Here is a 23,107-nt window from a genome sequence, read left to right as displayed (position 1 = left end):
GCAAAATTGAACTGAATATTACAAAAAATATATATATATGTTTATTTTTGTACACGTTTAATCGGGATTATAGGTTTTGACCTTATCGATTGCACGTGTCCTTGAATGAGAGAGAAGCTGCGATTAAATAATATAATGCCAGCAGTCATGGCGTTGAAATTGAATTTGGTCTTTAAATTTAGCCGCACGCTTTCTGTTGTGAGGTAAAGTTTTATTTTCATGTATTGTTGTTAGGTTGGAAGTTGAATCAGACATTATGAACCACATGTTGTAATATTTCTAATAATTATACACTCAATACCATGAGTTCAAAGTTCATCTCTTAAGTTTTACCTCTTGATCAGTTAATATTTCAACTATATATTTGGATGCTGATGGTAAGTTTCGTACCGTAATCGTTTTGTTGTTATTAAATTGGTTGTACTTATAATCTTGCAGTGGACACAAAGTGATATGAGACGAATTATAACTCATATTATTTATAAACATTTCATTGTTGCATTTGAAGTACAAAGTACGTACGAAGGTCGGGATAACACATTAAACACTAAATTTGTTTATTGGCTTTAACTTTAAAACTTTCTTGTAAAGAGTATTACTGTATTTATTTGGCATATGCACAACCTGACGATCAGACTTTAGGAATAAACAGTTGTAATTTGCATATTAGTTTAATGTAATTAATATAATATTTTGTAATAATTTGCAGACAAGTTTACATGTTTCCTACCAAACTAAAAATACAAATTTAATTTTGGTGTTAACTCTCAGTAAAGTAAGATTAATTGTACCTTTTATTTTATTACTTTAGGCACATGAGTAGTAGCATCAGTGGGGAATGGGGAATTGGTGCTGGAAAGGTGAGAAAAATAAATAAACGTTAAAATCTGTAGCATTAATCTCTTTAAACATACCAGTAAGTAGGAAATAAGTTTTTGGCTTAATGAAGTAGTAAATATATCCAACACGTGCGAAGATTTATGTAAAATGATGGTTGTATTACACAGCAAACGTTCTGCTTGATTGTGAAGCTTCAAGAAGCAGATCGTGTGGAAACAAGTCGAATTTTCGATACTTTTAACTTATAATTTCATACAAGTCAAACACGTTTAAAAACTTTTAATTTTTTTATTCAACACAACTAGATGTTATTTACTTATTTAATGTAGTGTTAGTTGATACATTCAAAATGGAGAAGAAATATCTTGAGATATTATAGAAACTTATATGATACACATAGGGGATGACATTATCTTTGTCATATAGTAATTTGTAAAGAAAACAAATTACTATATAAAAACAATATAATAAACCTGAATATTTCTGGTAGACATACAAACAAGTTTAGGATTTTCTCTAACTCATGAAGGTGTACTTGTTTTATCCACATTTTGATAACCTCAAATTATTTTTGAGTCTTAGTAAGCAAATGGTTCACTCTGTTATGTTTTTCTTTAGCCTTTTCTTAATGTTTGTAGTCTTTTTCTTTCACACATGTGTAATCAAGTTAAAGTTAATGAAAGGTACCATACTACAGGGTGTTCGGAAAGTCACTGTGTGCTTATATATTTATTAACAGACAAAACTGCACAGAGACTTTCCAAACACCCTCTAATACAGAAAGTAAAACTATTTTTGTAATTGTTAAGAAGGTAATATTTTTTATTTTTGACTGTTTTTTAGCTAACCTTATCTAAAACATACCTTGGTCTTTTGAATCTACATTTTTCTGGAAGGACCAACTGTAAGCCACGTCATGTGTATTTACTTCATTATCAATTCATCATGTGGCTATTGGTCATTGTGTGCTCTTGTCAGTTAATTATTTATTAAATACCTTTTTTTATTCTGATGTCCATTATTTTCTTTATTATAATCATCAGATATTCTATTGGTTACCTTTGTTGATTCTATAGGGCTTGAAGTGTTGTCTTAGCCTTTAATCTCTAATAATTGGGAAATTTCTTTGCTTGTTTTTGTTTTAGGGAGGTGGAACTGGTGGAGCAGTCAGGTAAGTTTGTTTTAATACTCTTAAGTATTGATAATAATTTTACTACAGTATTATTTACAGACACACAGTGTTTTTATTTGGATATTTTTTATTAAAAGTTTTATTTTTTAAAATATAGCATCTAGGAATACTAGGACTAAAAAAAATTTAATTTATATGAAATTACAAGACTGTGTCTTTGTTTTATTATAGATCATAAAAACACAACTCCTTTGTGTTATTATCAGATATATATATATATATAAATTAGTCCACTGTGTTTTAGGATGCAAGTTGTACAAGTATTTCAAGACTAAAACCTCTGACTGAAATTAATACCATTTCTGAGAGTTTGCTTATATTAGCCTCCCTCCATAATAATAATTAAAACAAAAAAAAGTGATTTTTTCTAACTTCACATTTTCTTACAAAATAATTTCCTGGGGAGACAACACCAAAATCATCATTGAACTGGTTGTGTAAAAAGTTCTAATTTGCCTGATTACTGGAGGAAAGTCCAGTAAACTTGTAGAATAATCTAATAATATAAAGGTATCTTACTGATTCTTTGACAATGGGTCTTCCAGATCGATTTCGCAGTACATCTTAGCAACAAGTGGAACCATTATTTTGATATCTTGTCATACTGTATTTTAAAAATATTGAGACACCTGGCAGGTTCTACAGAGTGGCTATAGTTAGTTTGTCAGTATGGATATTTGGAACAATGTGTTGGATGAACTGTATAATATATGGATAAAATGTACATGCAGAAAGAATGGTGGAAAGTGTATTACTTTGTTTCTGGAAGTAGCATTGTGTTATTATTTGAAGATTAGGTTGGTGTATAATCACTGGATGGAAAACACAACTGTTATTTTGTTGCAAGTAGTGGATAGTGTTAAACAATGTTAAGTTATAAACAACAGGTTATACTGATGTAACTGTATCATCCAAATCACTACAATACTGTGGTAGTACTTTGGGTTCTTTTTTGTTGCAGGAGCAACACAAGATTGAGCCACTGCTCGTACACTCTCAGTGAGGTTCAGGTTTCAGTTGCTACTTTCATCTTGCCTGGGCCCCTGCATGTTTCTGACCACATCCAGCTAAGTGCAAGTTATGATGCTTTGTGTAGCTGCAGTTTTTTGGCCATAACCCAACAAATGTTTCTCAATATAAGTATGGTACTACAACAGAGGTTTAGGTGATTCATTGGGGAGAGGCTTCATGTGCAATGCGTGCTCCTTGTAACCCCCTTTCAGTTGTATGGAAAATACTTTGCACCTGTCTTAATGGTTCACTCTGTAAACTGTACATATGACTTTATAATCACCTTATATGTAATTATTCATACATCACCTCAAGGTCAGTGGATAAACTTGTGTATATTATAGACCTTTTGGTATTCTTAAAGTTCAACCAGACATCTGTCATAAGAAAATAAGTTCATGTGATGAAAAGCTAATACACAAACCTATGATGTGATTTTAAAGGCTTTATATAAAATAAAATTAATATGGAATATCATTTCTGTGTAAAATGTGTGCTACAGTTCACAACTGACTAACACTTCTTTTTACACTCTAACTTATTTGATCATAGTTTTTATAAGATGAAATAATCTATAAACTGTATTTTCATAACTCACCATTGTACTGCTCACAACGTGAATAGTAACATATGCCATTTAATATATGATGTTCTCTTACATGTAGTGTGTACTTAGTGAGTATCAACATCACATTTGAATTTCATTTAGTAAGCCCCTTTGTGGCACAGTTGTATGTCTGTGGACTTATAGTGCTAGAAACTGGGTTTTTTGATATTCATGGTGGACAGATCACAGATAGTTCATTGTATAACTTTGTATTTAAACTAAAAATAAATATTTCATGTCGTAAACAAAACCATGAGATAAGCATCTATAATTAAAAGTTAACTAAAATTTGAATACTGTTTTGTATCTCCTGTAGACATTTGATGAATATGGAAAATGTGTGCTCCATTTCAGTAGATGTCATTTGTCACTCATGTTTTATAGAACAGCTGATGCTAATGTTTATACATACACAAGCAGCCTTCCAGTAAGTAAATATACACTTTAAAAATACAAACTGACCATCTCCATGTTATATGACAATAATCCAAAGAAAAGTGTAGTTGTGAAAAAGAACACAGATTAAAAATGTATATGCCATAAATGAAAGGATTCTGGAAATCAGCCATGTTGTCGTGAGGACACGTTTGGACAATATGAAGATGATCTATGTCAGCAAAAGCCACTAGGACACCTACGATACTGTTGTCTACAGTGAAGATCATAGAATTTCACTCTAGTTAAGAAAACAAGTAGGGCATCCAAAATCCAACAGAAAAGATTCTTCTGGCTGTGAAGGAATGACTTAATGTCACTGTTAAGTGTACCACCCTGTTCGAAATTATCTTTTAAAGCCAGTGACAGTTTAGTGAGATGGAATCTGCTCCCCACTCAAGGCAATATCATATGCTGATAGTAGTGGGTATTGTGCTTCTTTTGTATCTTAAGGTAGTGTAAAGTTTCCAAATCCAAATTTGCACAATTGTTGGATAGTAGATACATCTGGGCTTGATATACCATCCACCTAGAAATATTGATTGAACCAACTGCAAGACATGACTAAACTGATATTTTTATGGCATTCCATATGGGTAGCTGGACAGTTAATACTGATGGTATGTGAGAGGATATTCACTGCCTTCTACCTGTCTATCCAGTGACAAGATTACTAGACAAGGTATTGTTTTCATACAACATACAGTTGACCATTTAGATCTGGATCACAAAATGATGGCTTGAAGGTAAGGAAGTTAACACTATCATTTGGCCATGCTAGTTGATAGATATAACTTTTACTTTGTACAAGGGACATCTTCAGCAGGAGTAGGGTGCAATCCCACATTTCAAGTTTTGTAAATATTATATTTACATATGCTTTAAATATTGCAAAAGAGACCTGCTGAATTCTAATAGTCATCTTTAATTCTTCATTTCATGTTTTTTTATTTAATGAAATGGCATTCTCTATGGAGTTGGCAGTATAGATGTGAATCCTCTTTTTAATAAATTGGAACAATTTTATGTGGTACAGCTTTTCTCAAGGTAGGGTCTTCAGAAGTGAGGTTTTAAAGTATCTTTTCAAACTGGTTATTAGTGTCCAAACATACTGCAGCAATTTGAATAGTCTGTGTCAAATCTCAAACACATGAAAAACATTAAAATCAAGGACAAAAGATATTGCATATTAGATACAAACACTGAAATACGAACATGCAAAAATCCACCACTATCAACAAACAGACTGCTGTACAGATACAGTATGTTTAATAGATAAAGAAGTGGAAATCAAGAATACTATTTAGTTTCATTTAATAAAGCAGTAAACATTAAAAGATTACTGTGATTTCAACTGAGTATTTTTGGGGTTAAGAGTGAAACTCCAGTATATAGAAACCTGCACATTAATTCTACATAATGTGCTAAAACCACATTAAGGTCATATAGCAGGCAATACATAATTTTAGCTAGGCCCAATTTTAGTCTGATAGTAGCTGGGTTAAGTTCCAGCTGGCATTAAGGTAAGCAAGATCCTAGACAATTATTTATCAACTTGAACGTCTAAAATACACAAAAGACTTACTTTTAGGACAATAACTTTTTACTCTAAGTGTCTGCAATTTGAGCTTTAATTAACAATAAACTTGTTTATATAGGGAAGCCGGAGGAAGTTTTGGAAAGATGGAGGCAGCTCGTGAAGAGCAGTACTTCAGAAAACTAGTATGGGAATTTTTATTTATAGATTTCACTTGTTTTAGTAGTTTTTAATTTTGTGCATGAAGTAAATAATATACTACAGGAACTATTATGGACAGAACAGTTTTGTGACCTTTTCTAGTATTTTTGTGGTTTTGCAAAATGTTTGACATTTTATGCACATGTAGGAAGATTCCTTCTGTAGAAGGGACCATTACAATTGACTTCCAACAATATACATAGGGAAAAAGTTGTTTCTAAAAAAAATATATAATAAATACATTTTAAAATGAAACTCTGGTTTACTGCACAGAAATTGCTGAATAAAATATATTTAAAGGAGAGCAATTATGTGCAAAGTATAATACCATGAAGTTCAGTAATTTTGTGACGACTTGACAAAGAGAAAGCAATTTTAGTGAATAACAAAGCGGTAGCTAATCTTATCCTTCAAACATTACTTTGAATCTGTTTAGTCAAAATGTGTATTTTTTTAACACATAAGTAGCTAAATTAAACATGGAATAGTGTAACTATATTTATAATAGATTCCCCAGTCTTAATGTAACAATCTAAATATATATTTTAAATCAAACTTATTACATAAAACCTAGGTATCGATCAAGGCGATTTTGATTTGGTTTCCTAGATTTATTGTGTCAGTTTGTGAATTATTGTAAGGACCTTTACTTCTTAGAAATTCTTTTCACATTAAACGTTTTTCTTTTTCCTGTGGGAAAACAGCAACAGAAACAGCTTAATGAGCTCAAGATACATTTAGACGAGGAAATAGAACATCACAAGAAAATCATCCAACAGCATCAGCAAGAAATAGAACGACACAAGAAACGGATTGAGGAACTTGACAAACATGGAAGACAAGAAGATTGAGTATAACAGTGTACTGTTTAACAGATATTAGATTCTTGGCAAAAAAGATAATTCACAAACTATGTTTGGTAATTAAGCAAATACTAATTTATGTAGAACAGTAAGAAAAAACATTGTTTACAAGAACATTTTAATGAAACTGTTAGTAAAATGCTTGACAATGTTTGTTATCCATGCTTTAATGATGTTCCTCCATCTGCAACCAATGAATTGTTTGTGAAAATCTATTTTTGATAGTAGAATAAAATAGTTTTATAGATTTTACAAAGGTGGTTTTATTTCCATGGGCAAACATATACTTATAAATACAGTAGTTGAAAAACTGTTCACTGTGTAGTTTTTGTTTTTAATTCAGTCTTTCACAGTTTGCCACTATCGCTCGTTTCCATCTCAGGTTTACTACACTTTGAGTTCTGCAGCTCTCGCCTGATTTCTGGAGTTATCTTAGGATGAGAGTGTACACGTAGCAAGTCGTGAAGTGCATCACGCTGTTCACTAGATATATCTTCTTTATATCTTTGAACGAAGGTTAGCAAGCACTGATGCCATAACACTGGGAGCTCTCTTTTGTCTGTGGAGAACCTATTATTACACACAAAAATATACTTACAACAGAAAACATTAAATGTTCTTAAATTTATGTTTTAAACTGCAATAATTACTTCAACAGAAAATCAAAAACTGATGTAAAATTATAACCTATAAGAAACATCTTAAACCTGAAACTGTTGAGTTACTTTACACAAGACTTCATTGTCTAATGTAGTGTTTAATGATAGGCCTAAGATGCTTTGGTCATAGAGGGAGACTTGACATGTGTGTTGGTAATAAGTTGAACACAACTTTAATGTAACATTTCTATTAATAACTTGTTAAATTAACACAGCAAACTTTACAAAAATGTAGATAATACTTGCAGGAGATCTTTATTTAAAAAAGAAACAAACATACATTATTAAATGAGTTGGTAGGCCTAAGACTATTTAGGTTTTCATACTTGTTAGAATTTTACAGGAAACTTGTTTAAAGGGGTATTACTTCAGGGTATACGATTGTTGGACTAAATTACACTGTGATATCAGTAATTAAAACTGCATGTAGGTTAAAAACAAGGAATAAAAATTTACTTTTGCATATCTTATAATTAAAAAAAACTGACCCAGACTTGTGATATAACTCACCAATGCCATATAAGAAGTTAATGTACACTGAATACAACTCGGGACATAATACAGTTTTACACTAATAAAGATTATTATTATTAAGCTATTGTATAACAAATTAAACTCAATATGTGAACTTTTATTTTATTACAACACTTAATGATTAACTCCATCTGTTTCTTAAAAGGGGTTTTTGTGACTGTGCACATATCTACAGGTTTTAGAATTGAAATACTTCTTACCACTCCTAAAGAATAAAACTCCAGTGATGGCTTGTTTCATGCTAATAAACATCAAGTCATTCAAATACTTCCATTGATTATATTACTTTCCTTTTAATGATATTCATCAAACTAAATACCCAAACATCTCACTGTTAGAAGTTTATTTAAATATTCACTGCATTTCATTTCTTTCCAAAGTTCTTTCTCAACATAGATTTAACAACAATAAACACAAATCTGACTCCTTACTTCAATCCCTAACTTATCTACCAATATTAACAAACCACCTATAATTACAAAATTTTTCTTTTTTAATTTTGTACACACATGCTGTCAGAGAGGTAGATTCTAAAAGTGTCAATGTTTTATACAATGGAATATGTTTCTGATGTTAGAATGATTCCATGTTTTTGAACGTTTCCAGCTTGAAGGGCCAAGTGGAAACATTTTCACTACTTTTGAACTGAAGTCTGATACACAATGGGGAAAGATTCATGTCTCACAATGAGCAGCATCTGTGTTGTGATTAACTTTAAGCCACATCAGTTCATTCAACCATTTCTGTTGAAACTTCCATTTCTTCAACATCTTTATTTCACTGATGGCCTTAAAGACACTGTATTTTTCTTTGGCAATGAAACAACAAAGAAATATGTTGGTTGAGACTGCTTTGCATCTTCTAACTTTCTGGCCATTGCTGAATGTTTCTTGATTAAGGGGTACATTATAACAATGGATATTAACTGACAAAAAACTATATTAAGCAGGATTATGTAAGTTAGCCACTGCCTGTGGAAGGTAGATTTCAAAAAGACAGTTATTCAGTAAGCTAAATAAACTAAGGTGAATTCTTACAATGAATAAAAATAAAATAATGCCTGTGATTATTATGCCAAACAAGTTGTTTAAGAATAGCTCTCGACTGCTTACCACTACAACACTGTACAGTGATAATAAGCAAAACCTTTTGGTGTGCCAAACCTAACTTCACTACCATTTATGCTGAAAAATGGGAGGGGGGTGTATTTATTTACTTTCACAGCAATGAGTGCATTATATCAATAACCACTTAATATTATTGCCTGTCTTCAGTTCCATATAATCACATGCTTAATTAACTGAATTAAGAGAGAGAATAAAAACAAAACCTTTTTGGTGTGCCAAACCTAACTTCACTACCATTTATGCTGAAAAATGGGAGGGGGGTGTATTTATTTACTTTCACAGCAATGAGTGCATTATATCAATAACCACTTAATATTATTGCCTGTCTTCAGTTCCATATAATCACATGCTTAATTAACTGAATTAAGAGAGAGAATAAAAACAAAATGTCACAAAAGTAGCGAGTTATGAAATCGCAGCACTTTGTTCCCAAAAGAAATGAAGTGCTGTATCTGTCATTAAAATCGTAGAAACAAAGTTTGATTTTGAACTCTGAGAATGTGAAAATAGTTCCAGACTTTCAAATAGTCCAGAGACATTTTAAACAATCGAGTTCTATTTAGCACACACGAATAAAAATGGAAAAAAATACTTGGTGCCAAGATGAAATTTTTAGCTGTCATGGCAAACTGGTGCTCCAGATGTGTCAAGACCTGGTTGATTTTGCATGTGCTTTGAAACTATGTCTAAAGTTTATCTATGTAAAAAAGTATTGAAGTCTTTGAATTAATTTGACCATATATTTATGGATAAAATTATTTTTAAGTTTATGCAAGTTCTGTTTTTTGACAAAGTTGTGAGATTATTTGTATGTACAGGGCACTAGTTCTGGACCTGTATTTAAAACATTTACAATGTTTATTGGTTGCATTATTCTTACACCATCACAGCGCACTGTTGTCCTTGTAGAGGCTACATTAAATGGCACAGACATGAATATTACTGTATAGAATCATGTTCATCACTGGTAGTGATATTTCATAATATTACACCACTCAAGCATCAAGTTTTTTCATTTTGTTCTTTTGATGTCACTTATTATATTAAATAAAAAAAACTTCAAGTAAAATTTACTAAAAGCACTCACATTATTTTAATTCATCCTTAACAATAACACACTGCCACTACACAATTTTAAGATTTAAAGAGCATACCATGGGCTGAGATCCAACTAAAACAAAACTATACATCCAGTTATGTCAAGCTATATACGCTAATCTTTTCCTTCAGTGTTTATTCTTTCCTGTCACTGACATTTGTTTGTTGTTTGAAAAATGGCAAATTTTTCTAATATTTATTACCCAAGTATCTGATCCATTAAATTATACATTGGTTAAGACGGTATGTATTCACTTATTCAGTGAAGCAAGTTAAACTGCCTCTACAAAGAAACATGGATAACAATGAATTATTCTGAGAAACTTACATATCTTATTATTAGTTAAATGGAGACCAGCAAAATATTTGCAGTCTAATTAGGACCTTTACTGCAACATTACTTCTTTAAAACATACAAAATTTATTAATTATAACTGTACAAACTACAATCTACAAGTCATCTTATCTTAGGCCTAACATCAGTTAAGTTTTATGACTTATATCCAATAAAGAGATAAGTTAATACTATAACCTGTGTACATTTTTCTACTTTAGTTTAGTTAGGACTAAACTCTATTGTACTTAATACCATGGACAAATAAACTTGTAATTTTAGTCTAGGATCTAACATCAGACCTTTCTGAAAACTTACATTGTTGTACAAAATGGTTAGTAAAATATATTTAGATCCACCTTTTGCTGTTATTCTTTCAGTCACATAGCAGTTGTAACTTGTTTAATCAGCTCTGCAGCTGTCTACCACAGATAGCCTGACTGTAGTAAAATGGGAATCTCTACCATAAGTAGACAAATTGTTGTCAAATGTGTAATGTATCTGGACAATTCAACTTGGGTACAATTCTTACAAGGCATACTTGAAATGCATTATATATTTCACTGCTTTTGATTAGTTTTCTTCAAAAACATTTGAGTTCTCCAAGTTACTGATATTATATGTTGCCATCCATATTTTGCTTATACTGGCTTTCTTTAAATATATTGCTGGTGAAATTCCACCTGTCTTTTGGAGATATTACCTGTCAATGACCCCTATTTCCAGTGTTCTACATATCATGATGCTATGTAATATATGCAATGCTTTGTATTGTATGTATTGAATTTATAGGAATAGAAATAAAATTAATGATAAATTATTATTCTATATAATAACCATAATTATTTTTGATAAAAAATTGCACAGATATGTTCTTTCATTAAATGGTGAGGCTTTAAAACAATTAAACTTTTCATTCCCATTGTGACATCTAACTAAATTTTCTTATACAAATGTATCAGTGATGTAATACATCCTAGTAATTACATTTCCTTTTGTGAATAATGACATGGACTTTCTCTCATTAAGAACAATAAAACTGGTAAAATGAAAATAACTAATTTAACAAAAACAGCCTAACTCTAAATATTAACTTTATTATTAGTCTGTAGTAAAAAATAGTTTATGAAGATGAAATAATGCTTCATCCAGAGCCCCTATTTATACTTTGTAACAATTAAAAATAATGTACATAATAAAACCTGTCATGCATGATGTATAAATATTGATGTGCCATAGTTGTTGATCTATATACTGTTTTTGATGCTAAAGTTTTACACCATATGTGTCATAGAAGCATCACTAACTATTCCGTTTTGTCAGACTAGGAACGCAAAATGTGAAGTCCATCGACCCTTCCTGACCTGAATGAACCATCTTAATTAAAAATGTTCAAAGAAACATATTACTTGCTTTAGTACACTATTACCTGAGGAAGTGATACACAACAGCATCTGTTACTCGTACACTATTACCTGAGGAAGTGATACACAACAGCATCTGTTACTCGTACACTATTACCTGAGGAAGTGATACACAACAGCATCTGTTACCGTACACTATTACCTGAGGAAGTGATACACAACAGCATCTGTTACCGCATTACACTATTACCTGAGGAAGTGATACACAACAGCATCTGTTACTCGTACACTATTACCTGAGGAAGTGATACACAACAGCATCTGTTACTCGTACACTATTACCTGAGGAAGTGATACACAACAGCATCTGTTACTCGTACACTATTACCTGAGGAAGTGATACACAACAGCATCTGTTACTCGTACACTATTACCTGAGGAAGTGATACACAACAGCATCTGTTACTCGTACACTATTACCTGAGGAAGTGATACACAACAGCATCTGTTACCGTACACTATTACCTGAGGAAGTGATACACAACAGCATCTGTTACCGTTACACACTATTACCTGAGGAAGTGATACACAACAGCATCTGTTACTCGTACACTATTACCTGAGGAAGTGATACACAACAGCATCTGTTACTCGTACACTATTACCTGAGGAAGTGATACACAACAGCATCTGTTACTCGTACACTATTACCTGAGGAAGTGATACACAACAGCATCTGTTACTCTGTAAGGAAGGGCGTACTTCTTATCAAACAATGTTCTGAGAAAAATGCTACTAGCCCCAGTGTAGTCCATTTCTGCAATCTTGAGAATGGCAGCAGCCGAGTGCAGCATCGGTATAGAATTCTTGGCAATGACACTACTGATGATTACTGCTTCTCTCAACGTACAGGCTCCAGACTGTAAAATAAATTCACTTTCCAGTAAATAAAACTGGAATTGCTCACTGTACACAAAACAATATCAGTGTAAAGCAGCCCATCAAGGATATTTCAATACTTCAACATAACTAGAAAAAGTACTTTTAATAAAACAACTGCATGACTCCTTTACTTTACTAGAAACAGATGGTGATATGATTTACTACAACTAAGATTTGTATCCCAAAAAAAATCATTAAATCAAACACTGAAACTGATGACACATGATACTCATTGTTAAGTTAAAGCCTTACTTTATAAGATCATAGTCAGATTATTTCCAGTATTCATATGTACAGAAAATTACAAGTTCTATCATACTACACAAGAAAATAGCTCATGTTATACACATACTTAAAGTAATGAGAGTTTTGACAATTGGTATGTTAGGTTCTAATAACCACTGAAAAACTATACAATGAATATTTTAAAGAATCAAAATAAATAAAAAAATTGCAGTCTGTTTATGCACCATGTTACCAAAAGTATTTATGGCAGCATATCTCCAGCTGGGAGCTTATTTAACTCCAAATAAACTGTTGGTAGATTTGTATCTTGTACCCATGAAAATGGTTTGTAGCAACCATAAATAGTCAGCTGAAGTTAGTATGTCACAAAGAAAAATCAAGAACCTTCACAGAGGCTTAGTTATTGGATCCAGCACCAATAGGTAGTGTGCCTAAAACATAACCTTCACAGAGACATAGTTATTTGATCCAGCACCAATAGGTAGTGTGCCTAAAACATAACCTTCACAGAGACATAGTTATTTGATCCAGCACCAATAGGTAGTGTGCCTGAAACATATTTACTCATTTCCATAGCCACTGAAATAAATATAAAAATGGAAGTCCACCAGACATGCACAACATCCAATTCCCAGGTACAAATATTGAAATCAATGACACTAAAAGTATCAAGTATAAGGGGAGAGGAGTCATGTTTGTATGACGACAAGCTATACAAAAATACATCAGAAGCCTGTGATGTATTTGATGAATTCTGTAACAAAGTCAGTTTTTTTTCCATACATTTACCTTTTTATTGTTCCAACAACCAAAAGATGTTAAATGTATGGTTTTCTTACTTTACTTTACAAATGTATAGCACAAAAATGACTTTAGAAATGGTCATTATTTCATGACATTATTGTTACTTATCAGAATTTGAGCTTAGATTTACCTGTGTTTAATAATTACATGAAGTCTTCTTGCCAAGTATTCATGCTAATATCCAACATTTTCCAAGCACCAACAACATCAAAGTATGATATACTTCTCAGGAATGCCGTAAAACATTTATTTTATTTTACTTGGTTATGACGACTTGACCTTCATTATCCTAACTGAATCTCTCTTCTTTGCTATGTTTTCACCAAAATTATTTTTGTGTTTTTATAAACCTGAATACCTCCTTATACATAAGACAATAATGGTAACAACCTACAGCTACAGTTTTCAAAGTTTTATATGATATAACACTTTATACAAGAAGCTATTTCATAACAGATTTTAAGAAAATAAGATATATTGCCAAGTTATTTTTCAAACACATTAATTATTATAGAAACATGTTTTTATATCATTATTTAAACAATTTCAGAGTTTTTCAAAAGAAAATTTTAACTAAGAAATGGGTGTGTACATTTGGAATGGTTCTGCTTAAATCAGAATAATTAGCAGATACACATGACAATTAACTAAAATTAATTACTCAATTTCAAATTTTATTATGAAGCCAAACCACATATTTAATATTAAATCCAGATCACTTATCCATTTTATGCAAAGAATTCACTGTTACTGGATTTAATTAAAAAGAGGTAACTCATAAGCTATTCATCCAACATGTGACTGAGAGACACTGGCTCTCATTGTATCCTGAGTGGAAAACTTGGACAACAAACAATGGAAAGCTATTATGCAGAGTAAAAACTTCCTTACTTTGGTTTTGCTTTGATAGACAAACTTCCTTACTTTGGTTTTGCGATACTGTACAACACACATGGTTTGAAGAGAACAGACGACACTGATAGACAACAACACTGTGTTGACACTGTACAACACATACGGTGTTGAAGAGAACAGACGACACTGTACAACACATACGGTGTTGAAGAGAACAGACGACACTGTACAACACATACGGTGTTGAAGAGAACAGACGACACTGTACCACGCATACGGTGTTGAAGAGAACACACATACATAGTGTTGAATAGAACAGACAACATGGTACCATACATAGTGTTGAATACAACAAAACACTGTACCATACTAGCTACAAAAGAAGGCAAGGTAATTTGCCAGGGGTTCACCTCTTTTACTGGTTGTACTGTTAATACTTACAAATTAAATGTTCTATAATATCATGACATTATGAATAAATCTTGCATTGATGAAATTGTATGGATAAGTGCTGTACTTCTTCCAGCATAACAGTGCACAATGACATTATTAAACAGCTTACTAAACTTTTGGAGAGTTATTTTCAAAATTATTAAATAACAATTTTACAACTTATGTCAATGAGATTGGCATCAAAACATAGTTCATGATTCAAATTTTAAAATTATATATGTTTTAATTTCTTAAAAGGAAATGTAAAGAAAAAAATGTAAGTATTGATTTTTATGTGTAACATAACACGTCCAGTTGTCTTATAGCTCAGTTTCTATTTTATTACACTCACCATACAACATGGACAAGTATCAAAAACAAATTAAACTCTTGAATTTGATATATAGACAAGCTAAATATAAAATAAGAATCTCCCACCTCTATGATATCAATACATTTAGCAAATATACTAAAGTGGCTCTGCCCTTCAAATCAATCATTTGAAAGTTCTTAACTAGTACCACCTACTACTAAGCAGCTCAAGTTTATAACCAATAGAAAACGAATTTTCCCCTTTATGTAATTTTGGTATTTGTTTAAGTGACTTGAAGGCAAAAGAAAGAATTTTGCCAAAACTGCAGACGTATGATCAATAAGTTGTTGCTCTGATTAGGAATAGGATATTTTTAACCCACATATACTTAGAGACCCGAGAAAATTACAGGGATTTTGAAAATATTAATACCGTGAGTTGAGGTTTTTAATTTTTCAAAAGTTAGTGTTTGAAGCCTCAAAAAATTGTTTTCACACACCCCATCCACAAGTCTAGACAACGCTTAATAATAGTACGTATGCACAAGTGCAGAATTTCGTAACACAGGTACGTACACAAAATCAATGTTCTTCAAAGTATTTCTCATTGACTTTTTACATTTTAATAAATGCAACTAAAATTTAAACATTTATGAGCAAATAATAATATGTATACTTATATATATATGCAATGTACAGTAGCAAAAACAGTATATTTTTTGTAGACTAATACACAGTTCGGCCTATTGCATTTGTGTTATTGTAATTGTCTAAACTGAGGTAAATTTAAAAACACATTCGGAACTTGACAACGTTAAAACAAGAGGGTAGTAAATTTTATAAGTACCCAAATAACACCTTCATACACATATGCAGCGAAATTCGACAGACATCAAATAGATGAGCCGTAGTAGTGAAACACCTGTGATATAAATGAATTGGCGAGACTGAGAATTACAATATTTATTGGACCAGTGCAACTTTAAACCATGTAAATGTTTTCACACATTCTAATCGCAATTTTATTACCCTTGGAAATTTTTTTGAAAGTGTTGTAGAAAAGCTGCTTAGTCCAATGTTGTGTTATCTGAGCAAGGATATGTATGAATGAAAGGTAAGAGGGTATCAGTGTTTTTTTTTCCTCAATTGCTGGCTAGAGAGAAAGTAATTGGTTATAGTAACTCCTACTAACTTTTATTTTCTCAACTGCCAGTTAGAGGGAAAGTAACTTGTTTTCTTTGTAGACATACAGTGGAATAAGGAATGATGTGTATATTAATCAACTAATTAGCAACTACCATTAATTATCCACCTCTAGCAAATACTTTCATCAAAACTTCAAACAAGTATTACAAATTCTTAAATTAACACTTACCTCACATATAGGCAAAATAATTCCCTTAAAAAAAGCACCAGGTTTGAACAAAGACTTTCTCAATGCCTGTTTACAAAATATGTACATAAAGAAAATGAGAATATTTTATCATTACCAATTTGAATTAATATAAGACACAGTAATATTTTAATAGTAATGTACAAATTAATAAGCTGTTTTAGTAAAAAAGTAAAAATCACTATTTTTAGAAAATAATTGGAGTGATTACATTCAGTGATGATTTTTTAAATACTATTCTTATGTATATATGACACAGTTATTTATATGGCAAATCTGAGGTGAAGTTATATACATAAAAAAAATAGATTTAAACATATTTTACACAAAACCCATTCAAAGAGATGTCAAAAATAGTTTAGAAAAATTTGGTACCGTACAGGTATATTTCATTTAAGTGTTTAGTTATCTTTGTAGCAATATTGGTTCAAAACCCTTTTTCTTATTTTTTTAGATACCAATGAAGAACACATTTGTCATAATTTTAAACAGACCTGTTAGGATTCATTTCCTGGTTCAGAAACAGAAGTTTAGAAAACTTGTTTATGAAATAATAATTATAAAATTGAATTTATATAGGAAAATTATTGATAGTTATCTCTTTAAAAGCAATATTACACTAATATTGGACAGGTTACACAAAGCCATCAACATACCTGATAAAGATGGAAGTTTAGTTTCTTATACTCTGCAATGTCATCTCGAATTCGGGGCAATAAAACTAGATTGTAAAACCTGATAAACAAACAATATTAAAATTGTTAAAATGTTTTTGTAATAACTGGTAAACATTTAAATGTAATTATATTATTAAAATAATTCAAATAATTTTTTGAACAATTATAAATACAGTTAAAATTTTTTTTAACAATACATAAATAAAATGACATTAATGGGATGTCGACCACATAAAAATAAGTTCACGTTGAACTAAAATGATGCTACTAAATAACAGACAAACCTACAGAATGAAACATTGTTTTCATTTGTTTTTTCAATGATTTTAGAAAAGACTGAAGAAAAACAACTCGCACAAAGAAAACTGAATTCAAGTTTGCATTAAAATTCACAACCTTTGTGCCATTTTTTCTTTCAAGTTTGAAGCAAATATCCGAGTTGCCTGATACATGGCTGCAGCTGTCCAAGTGTCTGGCTCTGTTAGATACAGCACTTGTTCCCAGTTAGTAAGAGCTGGGATGATCTTGAAAGCTTTGGGAAGTTTTCCACTGCGATAATGAGAAAGAACGTGATTCACTCCTTTGTACATTTCTACCACCCTGTCGTCTAGTTTGGCAAGTTTAACACTCCCAGCATCTGCAAAAGTAAAGTAAAAATGCTGTAGATATTCAAGAAAATAAATTCATTCTCAGTTCATATAAGGAAGTACGGAGTATCTAAATATTCTTTAAATGAAAGACATGCTCAAAAGTTTGTCATTTTTATGATACATTCTTCGGATCATGAAATACCCCTCAGCAAGCCCAAACGTCTTACCAGAATTTGTTTGTTTTTGAATTTTGCACAAAGCTACACGAGGGCTATCTGTGCTAGCCGTCCCTAATTTAGTAGTGTAAGACTAGAGGGAAGGCAGCTAGTCATCACCACCCACCACCAACTCTTGGGCTACTCTTTTACCAACAAATGGTGGGATTGACTGTTACATTATAATGCCTCCATGGCTAAAAGGGTGTGCATGTTTGTTGTGATGGGGATTTCAGCCCGCAACCCTCAGATTACGAGTCAAGTGCCTTAACCACCTGGCCATGGCAGGCCCTTACCAGATTTAAAATCATGTATCAAAACTAGACAAAATGACACACATGTTTACAAACTGACCACAAATAAGTAATGAGAAAGTTCTTGTAATAGTGGGCAAAACTTGATGGGAAAATATATGGTGAGGGGACACTTTGAATGATCCAAGGAAAATGATCTAGGGGTAGGAAATAAAAGTACAATTGAACTATCAGAGAGAGACGAAGAATTGTGGTGAAAAGTACAGCAGAAAGTATAAAGGGTTGAAAGAGTTAGAGTCCTTCTGTCCTTCTGTAAATAATAACAGCAACCAAGTACAAAGCATGTTTTTACAACTTAAAAGACTATTGTTGTTTCAAGACACTGCTAATATCTTAGTGCTGTCACAGTTTAATAACAGTTTTACCTTCAACTAAAGAACTTTCACTGTTGAAATATATGGTGAGAAATCGTTTAGAAGGGTGGTACAGTTTTAAAACTGACAATTATTAAAAGAGGCTTTAAAAGCACAAATGCTCAACTTACCAGAAAACTGTGTTTCAATTTCAGTTTCTTTTTCAGTAAGTTTTTCCTTGATGATATCAGCTAGAGTTCTTCTTGATGAAGTGTCTTTACTCATAAACAGCTGCAGAGATTTTTCTTCTTCTTCATCAATAGTCTATACATAATGTAAGAAAGTAAAGTAAGATTAATCACATTTTAAAAACACACCTGAAACATTACAAGTTCTTTTTTACATTATTTGAGATTATGTATCTTGAAAACATTTCTTATATGTCTGGTGATTAATTATTCTAAACATTTAGTTGAGTCTTATCTATTTAGTTGAAAGTGTTTGTTATTACACAAATAGTTGTTTTAGAAAGCTCACAAATTACACGAAAGTTATGGGGGAAGAAACCAGATATGATGTTTTGCATCTATTTCCAAATTCACCAATACTGATGAGTATTGGAACTTCATATCAAATTTGGTTCAATTTGCACTGCAAATCTAGAATACCTTCCTGAATTTGTGTGCATTTTCAGAATGAACATAACACAAAAATGTTTTCAGAAATATTAGAAGCCAAAAAATGTTTTTTTATGGTAATTTTCATTTAAAAGAAAAAATTATTTTATTCCACATTTATAATAAACTGCATGTCCCCTATCACAAATGTCACTTCCTTCACAGAAGCTTCCACAAAGTATTTTTTTAATCTTAATGTTTTTACTTAGAACTGGGCATTTCAATATAAAATATCAATTTTTAATTTTGTAATATGCCTTGTGCTTTTCTCATGGGAAATGCTGACATGAAAATCCTTCCTATGCATCCATTACATCTGCTTCAAAATGCACTAAACTTTAAACATATAAACATTTATATATTCAGAATAAAACAATATGCAACAAAACTTGTAACATTCTACTTACAAAGTCTTCATAATAAGTATTTTCTTCTATTTCAGATTCATCAGACTCAGAATCTGTGTGGGTTGTCGAAGGCCCAAGTAAAGTCGTCGATGTTGAAAAAGGTTTGTCTTTCTTTCTGACAGTTTCAATAATATAAACATTATCTCATACAAATAAACATAAAAGTAAAGCATAAGAAACCATTATAAAAACTAGATAAAAATATGCATATCATGACCACTTGAAGGCTGCAATTTTACCTTTTTCAGATCTTACTACATCACGAAAATCAAAAACAATATTACCACTGGAATGACATTAGTTATTTGATGCACATTTTTAGCAAGTCTTTACTTATTAAGGGCTATTAAAATAGCATTATATTTGTACAGAATAATCAGAATTCTGTAGATTACTGACCAAGCCTGGAATAACACAAACCTTTCTCTTCAGTTGTATTCAACCAAATGGAATGGAGCAAGAGAGTTCAATTATGTAAAGGTAATAATATACACATACCATACACTGAGTTAAGATATTTTTTTATGTAGAGGAGCGAACAACGTTTCAAATTTCTTCGGTCATCGTCAGGTTCATGATGACCGAAGAAATTTGAAACTCTGTTCGCTCCTCTACATAAACAATTTTCTCAACCCAAACCAGCCGTTATTACATACATATTTTTCTCTACAAGTGGATTTTCTCATCATTACTGAGTTAAGATTTATTGAAACAATGACCCTAATCCAGTAAAATATACTGTACAAATAATGTAGTATTTCATATGTCAAACATCTGTTTCAAAAAAACCAAAAAAGTTTATAATTTTAAGATTTCACAAGTTTAAAAAGAATGTTATGAGTGAAAGCTAAAAGTAATTCTCACTTGTGCCATTTCTCTTACAACTGAATGAATTATAAGAGAATGTCTTGATTTTTAAAATTTACTGACTAGTTGAATAAGACTTAAGATGTATGGTGTACCACAACACTTCCAATTTCAATCTCACTTGGTTGTGTTAATGTAATACCCAGTTACTTTTAGGCCTAATGTAAAAACAAAAAACGTTACGTTGCAAATATTTTGTTATTTAAGTTATTTTATTGATAAATGTTAAACTTTATCCCAATTTTATACTCAAAATTTAAACATTATGGAAATTAAGAAGAAAAAAGATTTTTACAGATTAACTCACTTTTTTTTTTCTTCTGGATAATATAAAATTGTTTCAAGCTCTTATATATAACTTTAAACAGAAGTATTTCTTTGGTGTGAAATGTATGTTTATATAAATAATGTAGAATTTAAAAATTTTGTATCTTTAAAAATACAACTAAATTTGTGCAGTTAAAAAAGGCTAACTAATAATTTCATTATATGTTTAGAATTTAAGCCAAACATTTCATGTTTTACCTACTTTTTACTGGATGTTCCATATTCTTCTTCCAAGTCTTCCTGTTGTAGCCGAGCCTGCTCCAAGATCTTCTCAGAAAGTTTGCCATCTACGAACTAATGTTACATCACAAAGAATTAAACCAACCTATTACCAAAAGAACAATACAAGACATATTCTGTGGCTTCTATAAAAAAAAAAAAAGAGTACTTCAATAAGATTTATAACAAATTATTAAAACGTACCTCATCAAAGAGTAAATTAATTTTTTCACAAATTGTGTACAAGTCCATGACATAAAAATTTTACAAGAAATAGAAATATTTATTTTGTTTAAAATATCTGTATATTGTTTTAACCCCTTCCATATCAACAGTTTTTCAAAAATGAGCTAAAAAAGGCATTTTTGTTTTGTTTTTATAAACAAATTGAGTAAATTAAAAATAGGATAAATTGTTTGCTAATATTAACTAGGGCAAACATGAAGGGCACCCAAATTAGCTCTAGCAAATCAAAGACATTAAATAATAAGGAATAGTTTCAAGTAATACTATAAGGAAATTACCAAAAAAAAACAAAACAAACGTACATGGGGTATGGTTAAGGTCAGAGTGGAAATACGAGCTGTAAATGAGACAAGATACTGAAAGTTGTGAGATTAAACTTTAGTTTCCGAGTCAGGGTTAGTCTAGGTCTATATAATCATTCTAAAATCTAACTAACGAGGGCCTATACTGTTATATATTACAAAAATGAGTTTAAAACATTAACATGGATTTTTTTTTTTAATTTTAACAGCTATTCTATTATTTAACGTCTTGATATTCACGATGAACACCACAAAAATAAAACAGGGAAATTACCAAGTTATGTATTAAATGCTATGCACTCATAGTTAAAACTAGTACGCAATATTATCTACTGCTACTACTAGAGATATCAATGAAGTTATATTCTGAGGTACATACTTGCAGAAACCAGTAATAATAGTTAACATCAATAGAACTATTAGTAAGAGTGTAACTAGTCTTAAGCCTACCTGTTCATCTTCCTCTTTTCTTTTCCTTGACTTAATACGTGTTGTTGGTTTAGATATTCTGTCTTTTTCAATCTGTATATCAAGTGGTATATTTCTTCCCACCTTTTTCGTTCTTATCTTGCTGGCTTTACCCATATTTTCATTCAAAAATTTAGTAATTACTTATGTTTGACTTCCATGTGCCAAAGGCATCATTAAATGTGATAACTCTCAATAGATAACGCATCAAAATACTTTAAGGGACCGTTGTTTTATTAAACATTTATATAAAAATTTAGAAATATAACTAAAAAAGATTGTATTTACGTGTGGTAGTCTTCAAATAAAAACTAAACGCGTCTTTGAACTACTATATCAAATTATAATAAGCGTAGTGATTGTAACAGGATAGATTTTTACGTTATTTAAGAAATGCAAGAACAATATTCTAATAAGTAAGCACCAAATGCAAGGTTTCATTTATAATACCAATGTATTTCTTTTCTTATATAAGCTGGGAATTTCTATAATTGCAAATAAGTAAATTCGCAATTACAGAACAGTTACCTCTACTTTACATCTTCTCAATAACAAATGAATCACTGTAAAAAATCATATTATCTAGCTGCAACATACTTTTGCAAAAGTATATATTTATTATTTTTTGACGTGAAGAATTTGATAATATTGCGATTTTTTTTTAGATTGCTTACTTTATGAGAAATTTCCTTGTCAGTAGTCAAGCGCAAAACTATAAA

The 23,107-nt window shown here is 31.1% G+C and overlaps 2 protein-coding genes across 4 annotated transcripts; one reads left to right on the top strand and one right to left on the bottom strand.

Annotated features, from left to right (window-relative positions):
* The first annotated feature begins 49 nt into the window (after positions 1–49).
* Positions 50–6,942, top strand: LOC143223600 (ATPase inhibitor mai-2, mitochondrial-like). 2 transcript variants are annotated; one of them, XM_076451755.1, is made up of 5 exons: positions 50–203; positions 812–860; positions 1,986–2,011; positions 5,744–5,807; positions 6,528–6,942. In XM_076451755.1, the coding sequence occupies exons 1-5, from the start codon at positions 106–108 to the stop codon at positions 6,672–6,674; spliced, it is 384 nt and encodes a 127-aa protein (XP_076307870.1). In that variant the 5' UTR covers positions 50–105; the 3' UTR covers positions 6,675–6,942. The 2 variants fall into 2 exon arrangements, with proteins under 2 accessions (XP_076307870.1, XP_076307871.1); XM_076451756.1 differs by having other exon boundaries at positions 127–377.
* On the bottom strand, positions 6,925–22,593 carry bys (Bystin). Of its 2 annotated transcripts, XM_076451753.1 has the most exons (9): positions 22,371–22,593; positions 21,356–21,447; positions 19,960–20,074; positions 19,067–19,199; positions 17,860–18,100; positions 17,443–17,521; positions 16,769–16,834; positions 12,514–12,722; positions 6,925–7,256 (listed from the first exon to the last, which is right to left on the bottom strand). In XM_076451753.1, the coding sequence occupies exons 1-9, from the start codon at positions 22,503–22,505 to the stop codon at positions 7,034–7,036; spliced, it is 1,293 nt and encodes a 430-aa protein (XP_076307868.1). In that variant the 5' UTR covers positions 22,506–22,593; the 3' UTR covers positions 6,925–7,033. The 2 variants fall into 2 exon arrangements, with proteins under 2 accessions (XP_076307868.1, XP_076307869.1); XM_076451754.1 differs by lacking the exon at positions 12,514–12,722 and having other exon boundaries at positions 22,371–22,592.
* Positions 22,594–23,107: the final 514 nt, after the last annotated feature.

The sequence above is a fragment of the Tachypleus tridentatus genome, chromosome 8, assembly GCF_004210375.1.
Source record: "Tachypleus tridentatus isolate NWPU-2018 chromosome 8, ASM421037v1, whole genome shotgun sequence".
NCBI classification, from domain to species: Eukaryota; Metazoa; Arthropoda; class Merostomata; order Xiphosura; family Limulidae; genus Tachypleus; species Tachypleus tridentatus.
Note: the sequence above shows the minus strand (reverse complement) of the source record. Positions and strands in the feature narration are given on the sequence as shown.

Coding starts and splice junctions, on each gene's coding strand:
- LOC143223600 (XM_076451755.1), top strand. CDS start 106: ATGAGAGAGAAGCTGCGATTAAATAATATAATGCCAGCAGTCATGGCG. Junction 861..1,985: donor GGGGAATTGGTGCTGGAAAG/GTGAGAAAAATA, acceptor TTTTTGTTTTAG/GGAGGTGGAACTGGTGGAGC. Junction 2,012..5,743: donor GGAACTGGTGGAGCAGTCAG/GTAAGTTTGTTT, acceptor TTGTTTATATAG/GGAAGCCGGAGGAAGTTTTG.
- bys (XM_076451753.1), bottom strand. CDS start 22,505: ATGGGTAAAGCCAGCAAGATAAGAACGAAAAAGGTGGGAAGAAATATA. Junction 17,522..17,859: donor AAAGAAAAAATGGCACAAAG/GTTGTGAATTTT, acceptor TTTGTTTATCAG/GTTTTACAATCTAGTTTTAT. Junction 12,723..16,768: donor TTATTTTGCCTATATGTGAG/GTAAGTGTTAAT, acceptor TTTATTTTACAG/TCTGGAGCCTGTACGTTGAG.